The 22,193-nt window shown below is 37.9% G+C and overlaps 1 protein-coding gene across 2 annotated transcripts in view; it reads right to left on the bottom strand.

Annotated features, from left to right (window-relative positions):
• ZDHHC21 (zinc finger DHHC-type palmitoyltransferase 21) overlaps positions 1-5,816 on the bottom strand; it is a 49,769-nt gene extending 43,953 nt beyond the window's left edge. Inside the window, exons 1-3 of one of the 2 annotated variants that reach the window (XM_068974523.1) lie at positions 5,780-5,816; positions 5,663-5,692; positions 4,719-4,817 (exon numbers count right to left, since the gene is read on the bottom strand). In XM_068974523.1, the coding sequence (XP_068830624.1) occupies positions 4,719-4,817; positions 5,663-5,692; positions 5,780-5,816 (166 nt within the window). Of the gene's footprint in view, positions 1-4,718; positions 4,818-5,662 lie in introns of both variants that reach the window. The other variant, XM_068974522.1, reaches the window with a different exon arrangement.
• Between the last annotated feature and the right edge of the window lie 16,377 nt (positions 5,817-22,193).

The following is a 22,193-nucleotide window of genomic DNA, read 5'->3' as shown; positions in this document are numbered from 1 at the left end:
GCTATAGTCAGCGAAAGACTGTAATTCATTCTGTGTGTAAACTACGGTTGGCAAACTACAGTCCACAGGCAAACCCAGGCCATCACCTGTTTGGGGGTGATCCATGAGCTTCCCAGGTGGCGTTAGTAGTAAAGAACCCACCTGCCTAATGTAAAAGAGGTAAGAGATGACTGGGTCAGAAAGATCCCCTGGAGGGGTATGACAACCCACTCCAGCTTCTTGCCTAGAGAATCCACGGACAGAGCAGCCTGGAGAGCTACAGTCTACAAAGAGTCGGACACAACTGAAGCGACTTAGCATGCACACGTCAGCTAAAAGTATTTTTAAAAATTTTAAATGATTGAAAATAATAATAACAATTTGTGGTAAGTAAAAATCTTGGAATTTAAATTCCATGTCCATAAAGAAAGCTCTATTTAAACACAGCCATGCCCATTCATTTACATGCTGTGTATGTCGGCTTTTGGGGCTACCATGACAGAGAGGAGGACTTGTGACAGAGACTATATGGTTCATAAGGCTAAAAACATCTATTTGGCACTAACACTACAGTAGAATTTGCTGATCTATGGTCTGGACCATAAATTTGTTCAAACAAAGAGTTTGGGTCACTTAATGCTCAATTTAAGATACAAAAATCTAAAATGAAGATGCACATTTTGCACACACAAGCACACACACATTTGTTTTTAGACAGGAAAAAAAAATCACTATTTTTAAAATTCAGAAATTTAAAGTATCATCTATGTTTTTGCTTTGCAAAACAAGAAAAAAAGCCATCCATCTTAATCTATCCTATGTATCCTGAAACCATTTCTTAGTCTTCTCCCTTTTTTCTTTTTCAGGATATATTCAGGTCCTAATAGGATCTTGGAGAAGGCAATGGCACCCCACTCCAGTACTCTTGCCTGGAAAATCCCATGGACGGAGGAGCCTGGTAGACTGCAGTCCATGGGGTCGCTGAGAGTCAGGCACGACTGAGTGACTCCACTTTCACTTTTCCCTTTCATGCATTGGAGAAGGAAATGGCAACCCACTCCAGTATTCTTGCCTGGAGAATCCCAGAGACAGAGGAGCCTAGTGGGCTGCCATCGATGGGGTCGCACAGAGTCGGACACGACTGAAGCGACTTAGCAGCAGCAGTAGCAATAGGATCTTGGTGACTGATACATTCTGGTGTCTGATGATTACCTATAAGACTTTTGCACTACCCATCTAACAAAATAAAATAAAAGCCTATGGGAGACAGAATCCACCTGCTAATTTACGGCAGCTATATAGAAAGTTAAAAATTAAGATAACATTTTTTAAAGGAAAGAAAAATCAACACATAAAACAAAAGAAAAAAGGTAAAATCTATAAATGATCCTCTTTAATATAAGGTAAACAGTATCATAGTTTAACAGGGAAACTTATTAATGCTGTAATTGCATGAAAGACTATAAAGACAGATACGGTTTGGTTTCTTTTATCCCTCAAAAAGGAACAAATCACCTTTCCATTTGAGTCTTTTGAAAGATTCACATATTAGGGGAACTTTTTTCAATGACTATATTTCAGATCACAAAGTAATGTTTTGGGGAGAAAAATATAACTTGAAACTAACGAAAATCAATACAAGGCTTGGGTCTTAATCGAGGTTTTCTGGCAGAACTGGTTGGCAATGCAAGAAATAAATGAACAAACAAAACAGAAATAGACTCAAGAAACAGAAAACAAACTAGTGGTTGCCAGAGGGAGAGGGGTGGGGGTGGGGCAAAATATGAGCAGGGGACTAAGAAGTACAAATTTTCAGCCATAAAATAAATAAGCCACAAGGATACAAGGTACAACAGGGGGCATATACAACAACAAAAAAATAAAAACAAAGTGGCATTAGTGAGGACAAAAACAGAACTCTAACATGCAAGTTAAGAGCTTAATGATGAAAATGTTCTAAGATTGACTGTGCTAATGGTTGTACAAATCTGTGTATATATAAAAGACACTAAATTGTACACTTTAAATAGGTGAATTATATGATGTGTGAATTACATTCAAAGTTGTTTTTTAAAAGTTGAGACTAAATAAAATCATTTCATAAAATTCAAAAATGACAAAAAGTAATATTTCTGTATTTCAAACATGCATGTAATTTAAATAGACATTTAATAGTTTCATTTGACTATTCCATCTACATGTCCCAAAGTTTATAAAATCGAATTCTTGGGATCTTCACACGGAAGCATTCTCCTATACTCAAATTGCCTCATACTTGGTGGGTCATATAGAAACTAAAGTTACTATGTTTAAAACAACAGAAAGGCATGTAAAATATTTCAGAAGGGCATGTAAAAATTTTTTTAAGTAGCTAAAATAATAAAAGCCTTAAGGTTTAGGTTTCCTTTTCTAAGGAGCTCAATTATATAAAACTGCTCACTCTTAAAACAATGCTGAATAAACGTCACTATTTTGTAGACCCCAACAACACTTTAGTCATTATTTTTCACTATTAAATTTTAATTTTTTTAACTAAGTTAAAACTATATCTACACAATCATCAAGTAACTGAGCAAAAAGCACACGATAGCTTTAATTAATTTCCTTCAAACCAAAGCAAAGATGAATAAAGAGGTAAGATAATTCATCTGTAAGAGGATTCATGGTAAAAAAGTGGATGGGGACAAGAATCTGGGCTTCACAGCCACTGTGTAACAGCCTACTGTGTGACCTGTGAAGGGCAATCTATGCTCCCGATTTACCCAGCCTACCCACCTCATACCACCACCATGAGGGTCATATGACAGGAGATACCAAAAGACTGTGGAAGCATTCAAATATGATAAATGAATGCGTGGATTTTTTTTTTTTTTTTTGGTTGGGCAAAGGGGAACTTTCCACTGAAGAAAAACAGCCCAAATGTCAATGAGAAGAGATATAATGCAGATAACCAAAAGGCTGGCAAGATGCCATGGTGTCCTCATCACTGGAACCTATAAATTAAAGGTAACACAGCAGCTTCAAGTGGATTCAATCTGGCCCTCAGGTATAATCTGTTCGGTATTCATTTAAAAACAATGCTTTTAAAACTTTGAATTAGTTGCTAATATTTTTTAAAATCATAAAATGTCTCATAAAAATTGAGATTTCATGTTTTCTCTTCAAAAATACCCGTCCTGCATGACAATTCAGAGTAGCTGATTAGTGACGTTTCCTTTAGATAAGATAGATTTTCAAGATGAAACAGTTCCTCCCTGGCCCCTTCCACTGATTTGTACTATCTGACAGATGTAGGCATTTGAATATTTGACCACAGCAAACTGAAGTTTTCATCAGAAATGAGTACTGAGTTAGGAAAACCCTGCTTCCTTGATTTTCTGGGAACATCAGGTTTTAGAGTTGAAGTAGAAAAATACATGTATCAATATTTTAGACAGTCGTTTGTTTTAGGTTAGTTGAGAAGAGAGATTCTATACAAATTACAGACTGCCATCCTCCCTGCCCAAACACAGGCGTACACACACACACAATAACCGTTAAGTGACAGTGATACTGTTCTACAAATTAATAAAAACTAAATACTCAAGATTATTTTCAGAAATTTCTACAGTTACATAAATATCAGTGTCATTCCCACTTAATCATTAAATGTGCAAGGCCCATTAAGCCCCAAAATCACGGATCTCAAAAAACAATCACAAGCTCAAAGGAGGCTAAGTGACTTGCCACTTAAATCTAATTCTGGAAAGAACGACTACATTGCTTTCCAAACTTCTACACATTAGATTCACCAGAGATCTTTCAAAAGCATGGATACCGGGCTCTTACCCCCAGACATTCTGATTTAATTAATATGGAATGTGATTTGGACATTGAGGTTTTTTAAAGCTCCCTAAGTGATTCTAATGTATAGCAAGTTCAGAAACTACTGAATTACTATAAAAATTATCTGGCTCTATAATGTATAAAAAAGACATATAAATTTCTTCCTAGAAGAAAGTACAGGGTTCTCAAAGATTACATAGCAAATGTTCAAAAGCAAAACTCAGGAAAAGAGGATAAGGGAGGTTTACTGTATCTGGCAAGCAATACATTTTTAATTTATTTCTGTGATCTAAATGGTTACTATGCAATAAGGTGACCAAAAATTACTTCCATTGACACTAGAACAAAAGGCTTTCAAATTTTTCACTGAATTGTTTCAACTTGGAGAAATACAAGCAATAGCATTATAATACAATAGATATTTATTTTGTAAATATTTGTAAATACATTGTAAGCAATATTATACTTAAAATACATCATGAGGTAAGTGGCACCATCAAAAACTCCTCTACTAAATAAAAATGTAATTTTTCAGATAATATCATTCAACAAATATTTACCCAGCAATTATTACTAAGTCACAGAGACTGTTTAGGCCCTAAGGATACAGTTACTGAACAAATAAGAAAACAAAACAAAAACTCTACACCCTCACAGAGGTTATACAGATCTAGAGTGGGAGGAGTGAGGGACAAATAAGCAGCTAAACCAAAAAGGAGCCAGAGACGGCAGATCCGAGGAGTAAGCTGGGATTTGTGGTTGTCAACTGAGAAATCTGGAAAGAAGGCACTTGAGAAGAGACACGGAAGTGGCTTAGATGACATCTGTAATTAATATACTAAAGGCAATAACATACATGAATACAGGTGATAGTTCTGACATAGTAAAACCGATGAATCTGAAGAGCACCCTACCTCCATGCGGGATCTTTGGGTTCTCAGGGAGTCTTCCTGGATCAGTTATTGAGGCCCTCACTAAAGCAACCAGACAGAACATGGCAATGCCATAGAATACTTGAAAATAAACAAATAAATAAAATCAGTATTTACCCTTCAAAATGTTTTTTGACAAGCATATTTAAAGGCTAAAAGTATATTTTAATTAACAGCATCAGCCTAAATTCTCAGAGACAAGATGGAAAAATGATTAACTCATTTCATTCATCAAATAATATTGCCAAGAGGACTTTCTAAAATATACTAATTTTAAATAGTTATTTTGCATAACAATGATAAATGTGTTGTAAATGAGATTCTTTATTAATAGAAATTAATGGTATATTAATTAACAGAAATTAATTCCTTTTAATTACTACATATACTATATTTGATAGAATCAAAGCAGCATTTTTAAACCTATTCTACAATTAAACTTTTTCATTAACTCTAACTGGCTAGCTTCAAAATTACATTGGATTAGTGATGTTCAATTGCTCTTTTCAATAGATCTTGAGATTCTTAATTTGAAAATAAAGAATGCAGAAACTTTTGAATTTTACAATTAATAACACCTTAAACTATATACATTTATACATGTACTTTAATTATCTAAATTTAAATTGTATAACAGAAACATTAAAAATACACACACACCTACATAAATAGAACTATTATGCCAGCGTAGCTTTAAACAAAATTGTATTTGTAGATTTTGCAGAGTTAGATATGAAGATATACCAATTACCTTACCCTGCAAAATTATATATAGAGCTCATTTTTTTAAAATGAGTAAATAATTTCATATTACTAGCACTGAATAATAGTAAAAGGAAGGTTATATAATGGTATTAAACTCCAAAAATATTCACAATGAGAAAAAATCTTTAATTATACAAGAAAATAAAGATTTAGAAACTTACTTATTATTAATATGCCTGGAATATGTCCTTCTTCATAGTGAGGAAAGAGGACAATTTTGGGAATTAAAAAAAAGTTGTATAACCAGACAAAGACAATCAAACCCATGCAGCACCAACCATGCGGGTCAACAACAAAGTGAATCCGGAGACCCATTCTGCAGCCCTATGACTGCCTACCAATCCACAGCGAAGACGAACCTAGGGAAAGGGAAACAGAAAACAATTACTTACATGGGAAAAATTATCAGACTGAAACAAAACTACCTTATTGGCAACTATAAAATGACACGAATTTTCTTTGTACATATATTTTTGACAATATAAAACCCTTTGGAAAACAAAAGGAAGTTTTAGGCTATTCGAATTTCACCATAAGCTTCAAATCATTTAACTTCAATTTTCATTATGGATTGAGATCATAGAGTAAACTGGCATTACCTTCTGAAGTTAAACACAAGTCTGTCTTTAGCTCAGCGATTCCATGTATAAGTTCAAGGGACATAAGTGCATATATTCACCAAAAGATATTACTAAAACTTTTTCTAAAAAAAATCTTGTCCATAAGACTAGTGATGGTCATGCAAGTCAAGAGTGCCCATCTCATGGTGGGAAGCACGTTTACTGACTGGAAAGGACACAGGGGAAACTTCGAGGAGCTAGAAATGTTCTATGTGTTAACCTGTTGCTTTATGGTATGTATACATGTAAAATTGACTGAGCAATACACTTAAGATTTGTTCAATTTAATTCTTAAATCATAATAAAATGCTTAAAAATCCTTTTGAAAAATCATAATAAAAAATGAAAAGTAAATACAAATTGCCAGAGATACTTAAGTTCATGGAATGAAGCTCAACTAATATTATTAATACTACCAATTCAAGAAGACTCCTACTTAAATGTGGGTTTTTTCAGTTCGGTGTTAACAAAATGCTAATACGTCTCACAATGAGATGCTTAAAGTTAAGATATTTCTACGCAGGTATGAAAAAGTGACTTAAAATACGTCCTTTAGTAGATACAACTTATAAAGCCTCAATAATAAATTACTATGTAAGGTTTCGGTTTCCCATGTGACACAGTGATAAAGATCTGCCTGTAATGCAGGAGACGTGGGTTTGATCCCTGAAACAGGAAGATCCCCTGGAGTAAGAAATGGCAACCAACTCCAGTAGTTTTGCCTGGAAAATTTCATGGACAGAGGAGCCTGGCATGCTACAGTCCACAGGGTTGCAAAGTCAGACACAACTGAGCGACTGACCATGTAAGGTCTAGGCGGCAACGTTTTTACGTAAAATACAATGGAATAATACAGTAATAAACTAGTTCAATATTTCTCAAACCTGTAAGCAAACGGGAATCAGTTGAGGAGCTTATCAAAAACACTTACTCCCAGGCCTCATTCTAGCTCTAGTGAATCGTAACACTTTACAGAATAACGCCCCAAAACCACTAAAATGTTCTACTGATAAAATGGTCTCCAGGTGTCTCTGATACAGTTGACTGGTATCCAGGAACAACTAATCCAGGAGCTTCACTATGACTTCAGATGTAGAGCAATGAGTTGAACTCAGCTCAACAAATATTCAATGAGCCTCCACCATACACCAGTCACTTGCTAGACACTGTAAACACAATGATGAATAGAACATGACCTTGGCTTGAAGGAACTAACAGTCTAATGGACGAAAAAGTCATAAAATGGGTTTAATATGATATAATACATTCCAGGGATGTGGACAATATATTACTATAGGCACAAATGGGGACTAATTAAATCAGGACAAGACTCCCTGGAGCAGACTTCGATCTTAAAAGAAGAGTAAAAGTCATCCAACCAAAGAAAAGTGACAACAGGACTGCAAACAGAAGGACGTGTTGGAGGTATTTAAGACTTACAAACTTTTAGGGGACAGCAAGCGGTAAGAAATAAGGGGCTATATCATGACAAAGATGCCATTCAAAGACAATTTCTTGGGAAGCTACTAAAGCAGGGGGGCAGGGTAACATAGTGAGGTTTATACTTTAAATAAATTATTAAAGCTCTGGTGTGGAGGACAAAATTGAAGACAACGATTCATTCGGGCTAAGACAAGACAAAAGTCAAAACTAGTTTTGGAGAAATCAGTTGTAGAATCAAACCAGTAAGCTTTTGGAGGGTATCTCCCAGATTTCTAACATATATCAGACTACTGCATTCTAGGAATAATTTACCATCAGTTGAAGAGCCTCACAGAACTACTCTTTAGAGGCCTTGCCAATGTTCTTTAAAGTTACAAAGCTACCAGGAAAAAGAAAAAAAAAAGATTAAGGATTACTTAATTCTAAAAGAAAACTCTTATCCTATTATCCCTAGAACCTTGAAACACTGGAAATGCAGGCAAAAAATAGACAAGAATTCAAATGCAACACCACCCAACTCTTTAAATCAGATTTGGTCTCTTAGTATTTATGCATGAATTTTAAAATTGAAATAATGCCTAGACCTTTAAAAAAGTAAAGGTTGAACTTCATTACCTTTTAACTAGAAAATTAAAAGATCTATCAGTATCATCAAAGTAAGGAAAGCCACAGAGGATAAAGCATGCTATTTAATTTTCTAGGCATCATTATTGTAAAAAGTCAATGAACTCAAATGCAAATGATAAGCTATCAACATACCTAAAAAAAAGAAACGTTAAAAAGAATGTTTATTTTTACAATCTTGCCAACTATCAAGTGCTAAAAGAAATGACAGAAGTCTGTCTCTCAACATGATCAGTATCATTAACTTCACGTATCTTCTTTTAATGTTTCAGTTCCATTCAGGACTAAAAAACAGACAATTTCAATAATTATATAGAAATCAGAGTAATTTCACTACTTGCTTCTAAATATATTAGTATCAGAAACAGAGATGCATAAAACCCACCAAAACATGTAGCAAAATTATCAAACACTTTTAAACTCTATTTTCATTCTCCTCTACCAGAGAATAACAATTTTTTCTTATCATTGCAACACATTCCTCACAACAGAAACTATTAATGAAAAGCACAGTTTAAAATGTGTCTGTTTTTCCTGGATATAAACATACACAGACTAATAAGCTCTAAAAGAACAAGAGTCCCCAAGGAAAAGTGAGCTGAGGGTAGAAATATGAAAGAATGAACAAGTAAGACATTGAATATTTTTTAAAAAAATACCTGATCAGTGAAAATTAGTGCCACTTAATCCTTACAACTGGACTGTAGAGACAAAAGCAGTAGCCTTCCAAGAGCTCCAAATCAGAGGACAGCCGGAAACATGTAACTGGTAGGGTTGCAGGATCACGCCTCTCAGTTAATACCTACCAGGCGTGGCTCATGGCTGAACAGGAACTATTACACATCCTGAGCAACAACCAAATTGAACACTATGTTGCTACGTGGTTTTAAGGGTGGCATCTGTAAATACTTTCATCAGCTAGAGAATTCAACGCATTAATTTGTATATTAAGTGATGAGCTCATAACGCTTTGATGTAAATAGTGGACACACTGGTACTTCAACATTTTTGAAGATTGCTATCTGGTAACTATACTTGGGTGCTGTGACCAATGTCATTAATAATATAAATTACTACAGCACAATTTTTTTTTTCAAATAAATTATAACTCAACTCTAATAAACTAGACCATGTAAATAATAACAATGTTCAACCTACTCTGGTAGGAAACCACCTTTCCTTTTCTGCGTTTTTCAGGCAACTAAATTTTACTATGTATTTTCCTCAGGAAGAATATTGAAGTCACTATGAAAAGGGACAGAAAACTATGATGGAAAATTATAACACCAGAATGCAGATTTTGGAAAAGGATAAAAGTGAGCCAAAATAATTAACAAGAAATTGAGCCAAATGAGTATCTCTAAACTCACAGTTTTATATGACTCACCATGTCAGCCGGGGGTCTTATTATTGTTCCATGAATAAGAATATATATACCTCTCTCATTCCTTCTGTCCAAAATGTCCCTGCCATTTTGTCTGCTCTATTCAAATTCAACTCATACTTCAAGGTCAATTTGAATCTCACTCTCCATATGAATTTTTTTTACTGGCACCTAAGTTCACAGTGAATTTCTCCTTCTCTTCAAAATTTCAAATAAAAAGAAAAACTAACAGAAGAACATATATAGTAAGTGATTTTATAATCTTAGAATGAGAAAGATTTTTAGTAAGACCCCATAAGCCATGTTTGATCACATAAAGATTAAAATTTCTGAAGCTCAAAACACAGCAGAAACAAAATTAAAAGACAAAGCATCCTTAGAAAATAGAATATATCATATTACTAGTAAGAGTCATTAAAGTAAATACATGGAGAGGCAATTCACAAAGGACAAAAAAAATCCAACGGTTAATCACTGCTGACTAGAAAAATGTGAAATCACTAGTTGTATTTTTCATCCTTTGTATTGACAAAATTTTAGAAAGACAGATGACACCCAATGTTGAAAGGTCACAGAGAAAAGGACACTTTCAATTCATTGCTGATAAGCATGTAAACTGATATAATTATCTTTGAAGGGCAATTTGGCAGTATCTATTAAAATGTCAAACACTCTGATCCAGCAGTTTTATTTCTAGTCATATCTATAAAATCATTCACCAGAGTGTACAGGTATATATACATATAAGGATGTTCTATATAGCACTTTTTATAATCACAAAAATATGGCACAACCTAAATACCCAGGTAGGGGCTTCCCAGGTGATCTCAGTGATAAAGAATCCGCTTGCCAAGCAGAAGTGAGGGGTTCAATCCCTGAGTTGGGAAGGTCCCCTGGAGGAGAAAATGACAACCTTCTCCAGTATTCTTGCCTGGGCATCTGGTGGACTATAGTCCATGGGGTCGCAAAACACTGGACACAACTTAGCAACTAAACAACAACAAATGCCCATACAGAGAGAGAGAAATGGTCATATAGTGTAAATCACAATACATCCACAACATAGACTATTTACAAGCTATTGCGATTTTTAAAGAAGGATAGCAAGTTGATCAAAATTTGCATATGGCTTATTGGGGGTAGGAGGAGAAGGGGACGACAGAGGATGAGATGGCTGGATGGCATCACTGACTCGATGGACGTGAGTCTGAGTGAACTCCGGGAGTTGGTGATGGACAGGGAGGCCTGGTGTGCTGAGATTCATGGGGTCACGAAGAGTCGGACACGACTGAGTGACTGAACTGAACTGAACTGACCCACATAAGTGCTGAGTCAAAAGAAGTTATATGAAGTTATATGGGGGTGGATATCTTCCTGAAAGGAGGGCAGCATAGAGGTGAACTAGGAAAAGGTATAAGGGAACTTTCTGGGGTGCCGATAAAGATCTCTATCTTGACACAAATTTGAGATATACAGGTTATAAATTTGTTGAAACCCAGCAAATGTGCTCCTAATATGGGTGCATTTCATGGTATGTCAATTCACCTTAAAAAAAAAATTTCTTTAAACCAATGCTTAACTCTAGTTAATGATATGTACACTGAAGTACTGGGGAGAGGGGGAAGGAAGCGCACCGATGACTGCAGTTTACTTTCAAATAGATCCCAAAAAACACGGATTAATGGATGGACTCAGAGATGGACGAGCATGTGATGTAGTTCAGTAAAACATTAGTTGCAGAATTATGGTGATGGGTATGAAGGTATTACAGTATGAAATTCTTTCAGTTCTTCTGCTTAGAATCTTTCATAATTAAATGCTGGAGGGGAAAGTAACAGAAAAGTTTATGCAACGTGATTCTTTTTTTGTTAGAAAAAAAAATAATATGTAGTTATTTCTGTATGTGTGGAAGAAAATACACCTACCAAACTGTTAACAGTGGTTATCACTAGGCTGAGGAAGGAAAGGATGGAGAGAAGGAATGCCATCACATTTTGTACGTATATTTATGTATAGGTCTAAGCTTATTAAGAAACAAGTGTGCTTGCGCTCAGTCACTTCAGCTATGCTCAACTCTTTGCGACCCTATGGACTATAGTTCACCAGTCTCCTCTGTCCACGGGACACTTCAGGCAAGAATACTGGAGCAAGTTGCCATGCCCACCAGAAATTTTCATTTTAGCCTCTCTTTATCACTATGCATTATCTTTATATGGAATGTTTTCCAAATTAGTATCTTTAAAAATGCAGCGCAGAAGCATTAGCAATAAAGCCATATAAGACATATAATTCAGAAGATGTTTCAATATTATTTACAGATTTTTTTTTTCCCTCTGTGGAATAAGCCTTGTTTAAGAAAATGTGGTTAAAATTTTAATATGAAAAACTTTACATAAACATAAAGTATATTTTTTTGCAAATGAAAGATTGTTAAAATTCATGTAAATGTAACACTTTAAGGATACTATCCCACAGAACTAAGAAACATATTCCCATTAAAATTAAATGCACTTACCACTTGCAAATTCACTGAGATGTGTTGCAATTTTTCTGGTACTTGGATTTAGCAGTTTTATCTTGATTATTCTTTTTTTTTTAATTGCATCCCAACAAATGGATCTCTCCTCAATAGCAGTTCTCCATGAGACTCTATTAATGGTTAAATAAAAATGATCTCACAACAATGATACAAACTGTAAACAACTAAATGTTCTAACTGAAAAATCACCAATTACAAAAGTTTAAATTTAGAAATAAAATGATCCAACTCCACTCAATTCTGTCTTCACATCTAATCCCGCCAGCCCCAAAAAATCTTTATCTGACTGCCATTATACATGAAAGTTTTCTCTTTTGAAACTACCCAGTTCCCATAAAATCAAATTAAGTGTTATGTGTCCAGTATTTAGCTTCACCAAACTTCCTGACCACAAATTACAAAGTAACAGTAGATTCTGAGGTCACTGATCTGACACAACGCAATTAATGTCTATCAAGATGTTAGGCTAGGACTGTCTAATCACAACTGATAAATGTAAAGTAAAGGGCGTAAAAATAGAAGCACATATTCATTCAAATGTTTTAAGGAAAAAGTTATCCTCCTATAATGAAATCATTAAAGTTAATTTCTACAGTTCAGGCTTAAACAGTAAGAATATAAGAGTTACTGTAAAGAGTTCTAGAAAACATACTGATCCAGAATTTCACTAATTCAATCACTTCTTGTTGTCTATATACCAAGCCTTGGCACTGTGTATAGATTTAAAAGAGAAAAGAGAGACCAGACCTATTCTCAACAGAGACAAACTCGTAAACAGACATGATCAACAACAACCAAGACAAAGTAAGATAGACGGCAATGGGGCAATAATGTGTCTCGTAGAGGAAGGGTACTGGTTCATGGGACTTTTTTCAGTCATGTGAATATTTAAGTGTCTACCAGGCTGCGGTGAAAATTTTCTTTTGGTGTTGCCACCAAGAAAAGATTTCTGGAGCAAGTGAAACCTTGAAATGATGACAAACGGAGGCTCTTCTGAATCAGAGAGCAAAGTAAGCAAAGGTATAAGGGAGGCAAAGAAAATCTAAGTCCACTGAAATGAGTCATTCATACGCAAGAATCACATAAAACATGTTAAACCTTTCGAGAACAATCATCTTTAAGAAATACAGTTCAGAACATCTAGTAGCAAATATACAGAAATACATGAGATATGTGAGTATATATTTCATAACTATAAAATATATAACTGAAAAACTTTAATGAAGTGATATTTATCCAGACTATATGTGATATATACTTCACTATTTTATTGTATTTCACTTTAATGAAAATACATAATGTTGGTCACAGCCTACTACACTGATTTCATGACCTACAAGTAGACAGAGTGAAAAACACTGTTAAACCATGCCAATGAGTTTGGACTTCACCCTGAAGACAGTAGTTTAGAAAATACTAAAGGATTATAGGCAAAAGAATGCCATGATGAAATGTGCATTTTAGAAAGAGCAACACTCTGAAGGACAAACCTGGGTGGATGGATAAAGCTCCAAGACTGACTATATGAAATAAGCTAGGTTTACTGGTTGGCTCAGAGGTTAAAGCGTCTGCCCGCAATGCGAGAGACCTGGGTTCGATCCCTGGATCCGATCCCTGGGTTGGGAAGATCCCCTGGAGAAGGAAATGGCAACCCACTCCAGCATTCTTGCCTGGAGAATCCCATGGACAGAGGAGCCTGGTGGGCTATAGTCCACGGGGTCACGAAGAGTCGGACACGACTGAGCGACTTCACTTTCACTGGTTATTCAGTTGAGAGATGAGGGCATATGGTAAGTACCCCAAAAGCAGTAGTTTCTAAAGGAAGTAGGAAGGAGTAGGGGTGAGGATGGAAAACTTATAAGACAGGAGGTATGCTGGAAAAGGGCAGAATAAGAACTTAAGAGTAAAACTAGCAGGACATAGTGATCAATCACACATAGGGCAGATTCTATGATGACTCCCAAGTTTTTGGCTTAGGGTCTAGGTGAATGGTGATACCATTCTCCAAGAAAGGAAATAAAAGACAGGTTGTGAGTTTGCTATGCATGCTGCTTACCATAGTAATAGGAACCTATTACATACAGAGGATGTGGAAGAAAATATCAAAATTATGATCACTGCATTTCCATTCCCTTTATAGACTCCTTTTTTTAAACTGCATTTTTTTCCCAAGGTCGCTTTTTCTATGGCTCATGATTGCTCGATTGTGAAACGTAACTTGTTTCTACTCTAGCTTGCTAAGCTAATTTAAAGTGGTCTCCATGGCTTGCACATTTGCTTCAGAGACAAAATACAGAATGACTTAGCAAAGGAGCTGCTACTCTAACAGCAATGAATGAACTCATCTTCTAGAAAAGACCTCAAACAGAATTAAGTGTGGTACAAGGAAGTGCTCTGAAACATGGCCAAAGTCAGTAATTCTGCTCGGGCTAGGACTCCAGGGTGGCTTCTTAACGTTTCCAGCAAAACAGTAGTTTCTGTCAGTAACATTAGGTAACAGCACAAGTCAACCATCCCAGGCATTCGCCAGCTTAAAATCAAGGGGAAAAAAATCCTACTTTGTATTTACAGTTATTAGAACACATCACAGCCGCAGCACTGAAAATGAGACAAGCATTTTATCTATCCAGCATGGCCATTGCTGTAGAATCAAATCTCACCCATGTGATATAAAAGCAATCCTAGTCTTAAAAACCCAAGAGATTCTGTGACAGCAAAGAATATCTCAAAGTTCTATAACTACAAAAAGTTAATTATTTTTAACATCGCTATGTGTGAAAGACTGCAATTGATCATTTACAGGGCAAACCAAAAAAAAAAAATCCTCCCCCCACAGTGTCAAAATAAAATGGTTAACATATTATACAAATATATAAAATTTAAACCTTATAATTGCAGCTTTAAATGAATCTCAAAAACATAAATATATAACTGTATATATTTATACAGCTATTTAACTTCTAATTTTATCAACTCTGAGAAACTAGTCAAGTAATTCTACCTAAAATATCCGCATACAGATGTCATTAATAATTAGCCAAATAGGTCATGCAATTTTTAAAATATCACAGAGGTATTCAGTTTATTTTAATAGAATAGGAAATTAATCTTAAATGTTTAAGAGAGTCACATTCAAATTATGACACAGCCTTTTATTAGCTCTTTAAGCTTCAGTTTCTTTTCAAGCTTCAGTTTAACCATCTCTAATATGGTGATTAAAATATCAACACACAAGGTGACTGTCATACCTAAAGGAGAAATTGCCTGGCAAATAAGAAACACCTCCAACAATGGTAATTTTAAATGGGAGTTTATAAGGGGAAGGAAGGACTTAAAGATGAATTTTACATCTAGTCTTAAAAACTCCAAGATGAAACAATGTTTCTGGGTTGCCATCATTAAAGCAGTGATTTGAGGTGGCGCTAGAGGCAGGTAAGAGACGCAAGTTCAACCCCTGGGTCGGGAAGATCCCCTGGAGGAGGGCATGGCAACCCACTTTAGTATTCTTGCCTGGAAAATCCCATGGACAGAGGAGTCTGGCGGACTACAGCCCATTGGGTCGCAAAGAGTCGGACACGACTGAAGTGACTTAAGAGGCACGCACAATTTAACTATACCCAGCTATCTACTTTTTCTAGCACCAGAATCTGAGAACTACTTGTCAAGGGATGTGAAACCTCAGAGAGTATACAGCCTTTTCCCTCGCATCATACTATAAGCACGTAGGGAGGTTGTATTTCCACCAGGCAGGCATGCATGAGGTCTCTTCAAGCGAAAAACCAAAAACAGAGATTTGATCTAAAAACAGAGTGACTGAGCTAAATCATTTTCAGGTAAAAGTAGAAGCCCTGGTGAGTTAAGGAATGAAGCATGGGAGAATACCAGGACGTAATTTCAAAACCTAAGGAAAAAAACAGAATTATAGTTGGGAATTCTGGCCCATCTGCTAAGGTCTCCAGCAAGACCCCATGGAAATGTGGGTGAACAAAGTGTCCAACCTGTACCACTGATGGTTTCAAGAATCCACTTCCTAGAACAAGTCTTTAAGTCTCTATATTCTGGGCAGAACTGAACATAAGCTGAGGCTCTTCTGTGTACATGCTTCATAGGTGGAAAAAAAAAAGTAAATTAATACCATTATTAAAAGTATTGCAATACAGCGACTTCTTCTAACAAAAAACAAACCTCCTAACAAAAAAACAAAAATAACTCAAAAGGTGTGGGATGATATGAATTAAAGCCCACCTAATATTGTTTCAGTCAGTACAAACGGCCTATGCGGGACTCTTCATTTAGGAAAAGGGACAGGGCAGCCAAGAAAGAACTGGTATTAAATGCAGGGTAGGGATAGAAGCTCCCTACCTTTGAACACAGGTAACTTCTGCTCAAAAAACAGCACAAGGAAAAAACCTTCAGCTACAGGAAAAGCCAGAAATAAGGCTCTGGCATTTCCTGGATGTGGATTAGGCATGTTCTTCCAGGAGGAAAGGCAAGTCAGCTACTTATCCCTATTGAGTATCCACTGCACCAAGAACAGACTGGGGGGAAAAAAAAGAGCTAAATTAGATTTCCTTCACACCAGGCTTTACCAAAGCAGACATGATTTAAAAACAATAATACTGAAAGAAAAAAAAAAAAAAATCTCTCCTTGCTTGCTGAAGCTGAAAATCCTACAACTGTTAAAAAAAAAAAAAAAAGTTATTTATTCCATAATTACTGATAAAAAGCTTAAAATCAGAAGTCAGGTAGAAACCACAGTGGAGCATGTTAAGTTAAAATTAAAATTAAATGAGTCAGTGAATAGTAAAATACTAATTTTTACCTAACCCGCCCTTTTGTGGAAGTGGTAGCAACAGAGAGAGAGCAGAAACTTATTCAGTTCTTAAATGGACAAAGTTAATCCACTTGGGTGAAAAAGCACCAGGAAACAGGGGTCTAAAAGGCAGAAGACAAACTTTACAAATATCACATTTTTTCGCCAGAGTACGTCAAAAGAGGGAAATAAGTTAATAAACTACCAACTACACTGGGACAGGTAGCTACCAATGCAAGTAGTGCTATTTTGTATCTATTAAGACATACTTTTCAAACTAGGCTAACTCAATTTCAGTTCAGTTCAGTCACTCAGTCCTGTCCAACCCCTTGCGACCCCATGAATCGCAGCACACCAGGCCTCCAGGTCCATCACCAACTCCCGGAATTCACTCAGACTCAACGTTCATCGAGTCCGTGATGCCATCCAGCCATCTCATCCTCTGTCATCCCCTTCTCCTCCTGCCCCTAATCCTTCCCAGCATCAGAGTCTTTTCCAATGAGTCAACTCTTTGCATGAGGTGGCCAAAGTATTGGAGTTTCAGCTTCAGCATCATTCCTTCCAAAGAAATCCCAGGGCTGATCTCCTTCAAAGGAGTGTCTTTTAATTTCATGGCTGCAGTCACCATCTGCAGTGATTCTTGGAGCCCCATAAAATAAAGTCTGCCACTGTTTCCACTGTTTCTCCGTCTATTTGCCATGAAGTGATGGGACCAGATGCCATGATCTTAGTTTTCTGAATGTTGAACTTTATGCCAACTTTTTCACTCTCCTCTTTCACTTTCATCAAGAGTCTCTTTAGTTCTTCTTCACTTCTGGTTCCAAATAGGAAAAGGAGTACATCAAGGCTGTATATTGTCACCCTGCTTATTTAACTTACATGCAGAGTACATCATAAGAAACGGTGGGCTGGAAGAAGCACAAGCTGGAATCAAGATTAACGGGAGAAATATCAATAACCTCAGATATGCAGATGACACCACCCTTATAGCAGAAAGTGAAGAACTAAAGAGCCTCTTAATGAAAGTGAAAGAAGAAAGTGAAAAAGTTGGCTTAAAAGTCAACATTCAGAAAACTCTACTTACCAAAAAAAATTACTAAAAACTCTTAACCAAAAAAAATCAATATTCTAATAATAAGAAAGACGTGTTTTTCCATTGCTTCTTGTCATTCACCTATATTTTTTAACATTTTCGACTTTAATAAGACGTATTAATGCACTGATTTTTCTCAATGATAAAGTGCCATTTGTTTTTAGTGTGTTTGAGAAACTGAAACTGAGTCCTAATGTTTCACTACAATAAAATAAAATGCCTTCATTCCTTAATACAAAAGTAAAACTGAGCTTAGGGGACAACTGGCTGGTAATACAAATAGCTCTTCCTTTGCCTTCCCTGTTATGTCTGGTAGAACTGATAACATCACTATGTAGTCTTCTACACTGAGGAAGATTTTATTGACTCACATTCAATTACAATTCCTGAAAAAAAGCTCCATGGAGACATTACTAGACTTCTCAATTCATTTCTTCACTAATACACGACATTATTTTACCCATGTGCTTTTCCACAGGCTCTGAATCCATCTCTATGAATTAGAGAAATCAGGCAGTGAGTAAAAAGAAGTACAAAATTTTATGATTCACTGATTACTTCTTAAGAACCTACCTGTTAAGCTGATGGTTCCATGTGTGCATTTTTAAATGCTTAAATTTCTCTCATTAAGCAAAACGCCCCAGAGGTAGGCAATGTGACACAGTTATCAATTCATTTAAAATACACTCTAGTTCATTTATTTCAACTATGGCTTCAAAAGTATGTGAAATTAAACAGAAATCACAACAGTTTTAAAGGACTTAATATAATCCTATTGTTTGATCTCCAAATGAGGAATTCTGGAATAGTACTACACCAAATATTATGCTGGAGAAGGCAATGGCACCCCACTCCAGTACTCTTGCCTGGAAAATCCCATGGACGGAGGAGCCTGGTAGGCTGTAGTCCATGGGGGCCGCAAAGAGTCAGACACGACTGAGCAACTTAACTTTCACTTTTCACTTTCATGCATTGGAGAAGGAAATGGCAACCCACTCCAGTGTTCTTGCCTGGAGAATCCCAGGGATGGGGGAGGCTGGTGGGCTGCCTTCTATGGGGTCGCAGAGAGTCAGACATGACTGAAGCAACTTAGCAGCAGCAGCAAATATTATGCTAAAAGTATGGATTTATACATTTTTGGTTCTATTTTGATATAATTTTACTAATACTTCTTCAGGTATCTTTAACATGTTAATGGGTCTTAAATTATTTACAAACTTAGCATATTCCAAATAAGCATGGGACAGCTAAAATAAGGCTTAAAGAATTTGGCCCAACTTCCTGGTTGCTCAGATGTTAAGGAGTCTGCCTGTAACCAGGGAGACCCGAGTTCAATCCCTGTGTAGGGAAGATTCTCTGGAGAAGGAAATGACAACCCACTCCAGTATTCTTGCCTGGAAAATCCAATGGATGGAGTAGCCTGGCAGGCTACAGTCCATGGGGGTCACAAAGAGTCGGACACGACTGAGTGACTTCACTTCACCTCATCTGGTTGTACAGATGAAAAATGTCATTGGTCACTGACCTACCCATGAAACCACAGCTAGATAGTGACCGAGTTTTTCTTTCCACAACACCAAATTATTTGGTTCTTTCTTTCTAACTGATTTCTCATCTTATCTTTTCAAAAATAGTTTTTGCCATGACAACACAGCACACCTAAGGCAAAATAAAGCAACTCTCTGGATTTTATTCTTAAAAAAAAATCTGAGGAGTTGGAAGGATTTAACAAGACATTACATCAACAGCCTTTAGTCAAGGAATGGCATGTACTGAACAGACATCAAATGAAAATTATTATTATTTTTACTTTTCAAGGAAGGTAGTGATTATTTAAAGTACGCATATTAACATAACAGATCTTGGATCCATTTGACAAATACTTTTAATCTGCGTGCTTAATTATACTTACTGGTCTTTATTTTATACTGTAACTTTACACTATGGTTTATGACCCGCCCACAACGACCTTGACTTTTTTTCCTCTTGTACTTTTATAGATGGCTATACTGAAATATTTTCAAATAATAACCAGTCAGGTTCCCTTCGCCCTAGAGGTACAGACATCCTCCACTGACTCACAAAGGATCTTAATACATGACCCAAATACAGCTTGAAAAAGCCACAGCATTAAATGGTTAAAATTCAGTGGCCTATTATGGTGAATGGTAACAAGTGCAAACTGCTGCCATCCATAAGCCATTTTCTCAAAACCACTCTTGGATCTGGGAGAGGGAGGTAGAAGGTCAGAGTTGTTTCTCCTCTCGCAAATCCTCTGAAGCCTCACCCCAGCGATCTGGGAATGAATGAAAAGCTGCGATAGCAGGAACAAATCCCAGATCTCTAGCAGGTCTCCGCGCGTGGGTACAGAGAAGGGAAACTAGAGTTCATACGTGAGAAGCTCAGGGCACAGATTTTTTACACCACACAAACAAAAAACTACCCCAAACCATCTAGACTGGAACAGGAAACCACCAAACTACCAGTAATGGGAGGGGCAGCTGGCGGGTGGCTGCAGCTCCCTGGCTGAAGATGCTGGGAGAAAGGCCAGACCCCAGGGGGGCAGGGCACGGAGAAGACCCGGGGCTCTGAGCGGGGGTGAGGGCAGGTGCGGGCAGGGGGAGAGCGTGCGGGGCAGGGCGCGGGGCTGGGGCGGGCGCCGGGCTGCCGTGGCGTTCCGCGCCTGCACACACTCACCGGCGCCGGGGGCTCGCTCTCCCCGCTACTGCTCTCGCGGCTGCAGGCGGCTCTTCCCCCTTCACCTCCGCCTCCTCCTCCTCTAGTCCCGCCGCCGCCGCCCAGCCGGGCCTGCGCTCCCCTTCCGCTTCCGGAGCCAGAGCGCCGGGCCGGCGGGATAGGTGCACCCGCCCGCGCGGTGGAGTGACCGGTTGCGGTTGCCGCCGCGGTCCCAGCTGCGCGCCCGGGAGCCGCGATGGGAGCCGCCGAGGGCCCAAAGACCAGAAATCGCGCTTGGGGCGGGCGGAGACTCGCCGCGGCCACGTGCCCCCCGGACGGCCGCTACCCAACACTAGCACCTGACGCACCTCGGCGCCGCCGCCCTCCCTGGCTGCCACCTTCCCAGCTTTGCCCAGGCCCTCCTCCTTCCACACCGTCCCCAGTCTCCTGAGTGACTGGAGAGGGGCCTTTCTTTAAAGATCGCCTTTATCCTCTTTCCTTCGAAAGGGCTGTCCTGCGGGCCTCTCTACCCCTCACACTGGATGGCCCCTGGTACCTTGCCTCAAATTACAGTACCCAGCATCATTATCCTCAGGAAACGTGTTAGAAACGCGCCATTTCAGGCCTGCTGAATCAATATCTGCATTTTAAGAAGGGTTACAAGTGATGCCTACACGTGCACCTTGAAGATTGGAAAGCACTGGACTCTAGTGAACTGTCTTGCCCACTTCAGACCCTCTGTGTAACGAGAGCCAAAGTTGCTCAAGACAGCCAAGATTTTTCTTTTTCCTGTCGGCAACCAAAAGTCGCAGTGAAACAAGCTTTACTTTGTGTTTGTCATCCAAAAGTTACTGGCTTTCCCATCCCTGCAACCTACAAAAAACACATTGATTCAACACTGCAAACAATCCATCTCTCAATCTCAATTCGTATCTTCGCCCAACACCAAAGATAAAACCTTTACTCTCTCCCTCACTTCTGCTGAACAGGTCTTTGGGAAGGTTAAAAAGTTTTCAGTATGCTGGATCCTTGTGCCTATCTGCCACAGGAGAAATAATGTGTGGAATGAGGGGGAAAAAATTCTACTTGCTGAACTCTAAGCAGAAGGCAATGCACCCCACTCCAGTACTCTTGCCTGGAAAATCCCATGGACGGAGGAGCCTGGTGGGCTGCAGTCCAGGGGGTCGCTGAGAGTTGAACACGGCTCAGTGACTTCACTTTCACTTTTATGCATTGGAGAGGGAAATGGCAACCCACTCCAGTGTTCTTGCCTGGAGAATCCCAGGGAAGGCGGAGCCTGGTGGGCTGCCATCTATGGGGTCGCAGAGAGTCAGACACGACTGAAGCAACTTAGCAGTAGCAGCAGCAGCTGAACTCTAAAATCTGAACTCTACAGAATGGCATTGAACGCTCTTCACAAACTGGCCCCTACCTATCCCTCCAGTCTTGTCTCTACCTATCTTGCTTCTGAATCTACCCTTCCTAAAAGGCCCTCCATCT

This window comes from Capricornis sumatraensis, chromosome 6, assembly GCF_032405125.1.
Source record: "Capricornis sumatraensis isolate serow.1 chromosome 6, serow.2, whole genome shotgun sequence".
NCBI classification, from domain to species: domain Eukaryota; kingdom Metazoa; phylum Chordata; class Mammalia; order Artiodactyla; family Bovidae; genus Capricornis; species Capricornis sumatraensis.
Note: the sequence above shows the minus strand (reverse complement) of the source record. Positions and strands in the feature narration are given on the sequence as shown.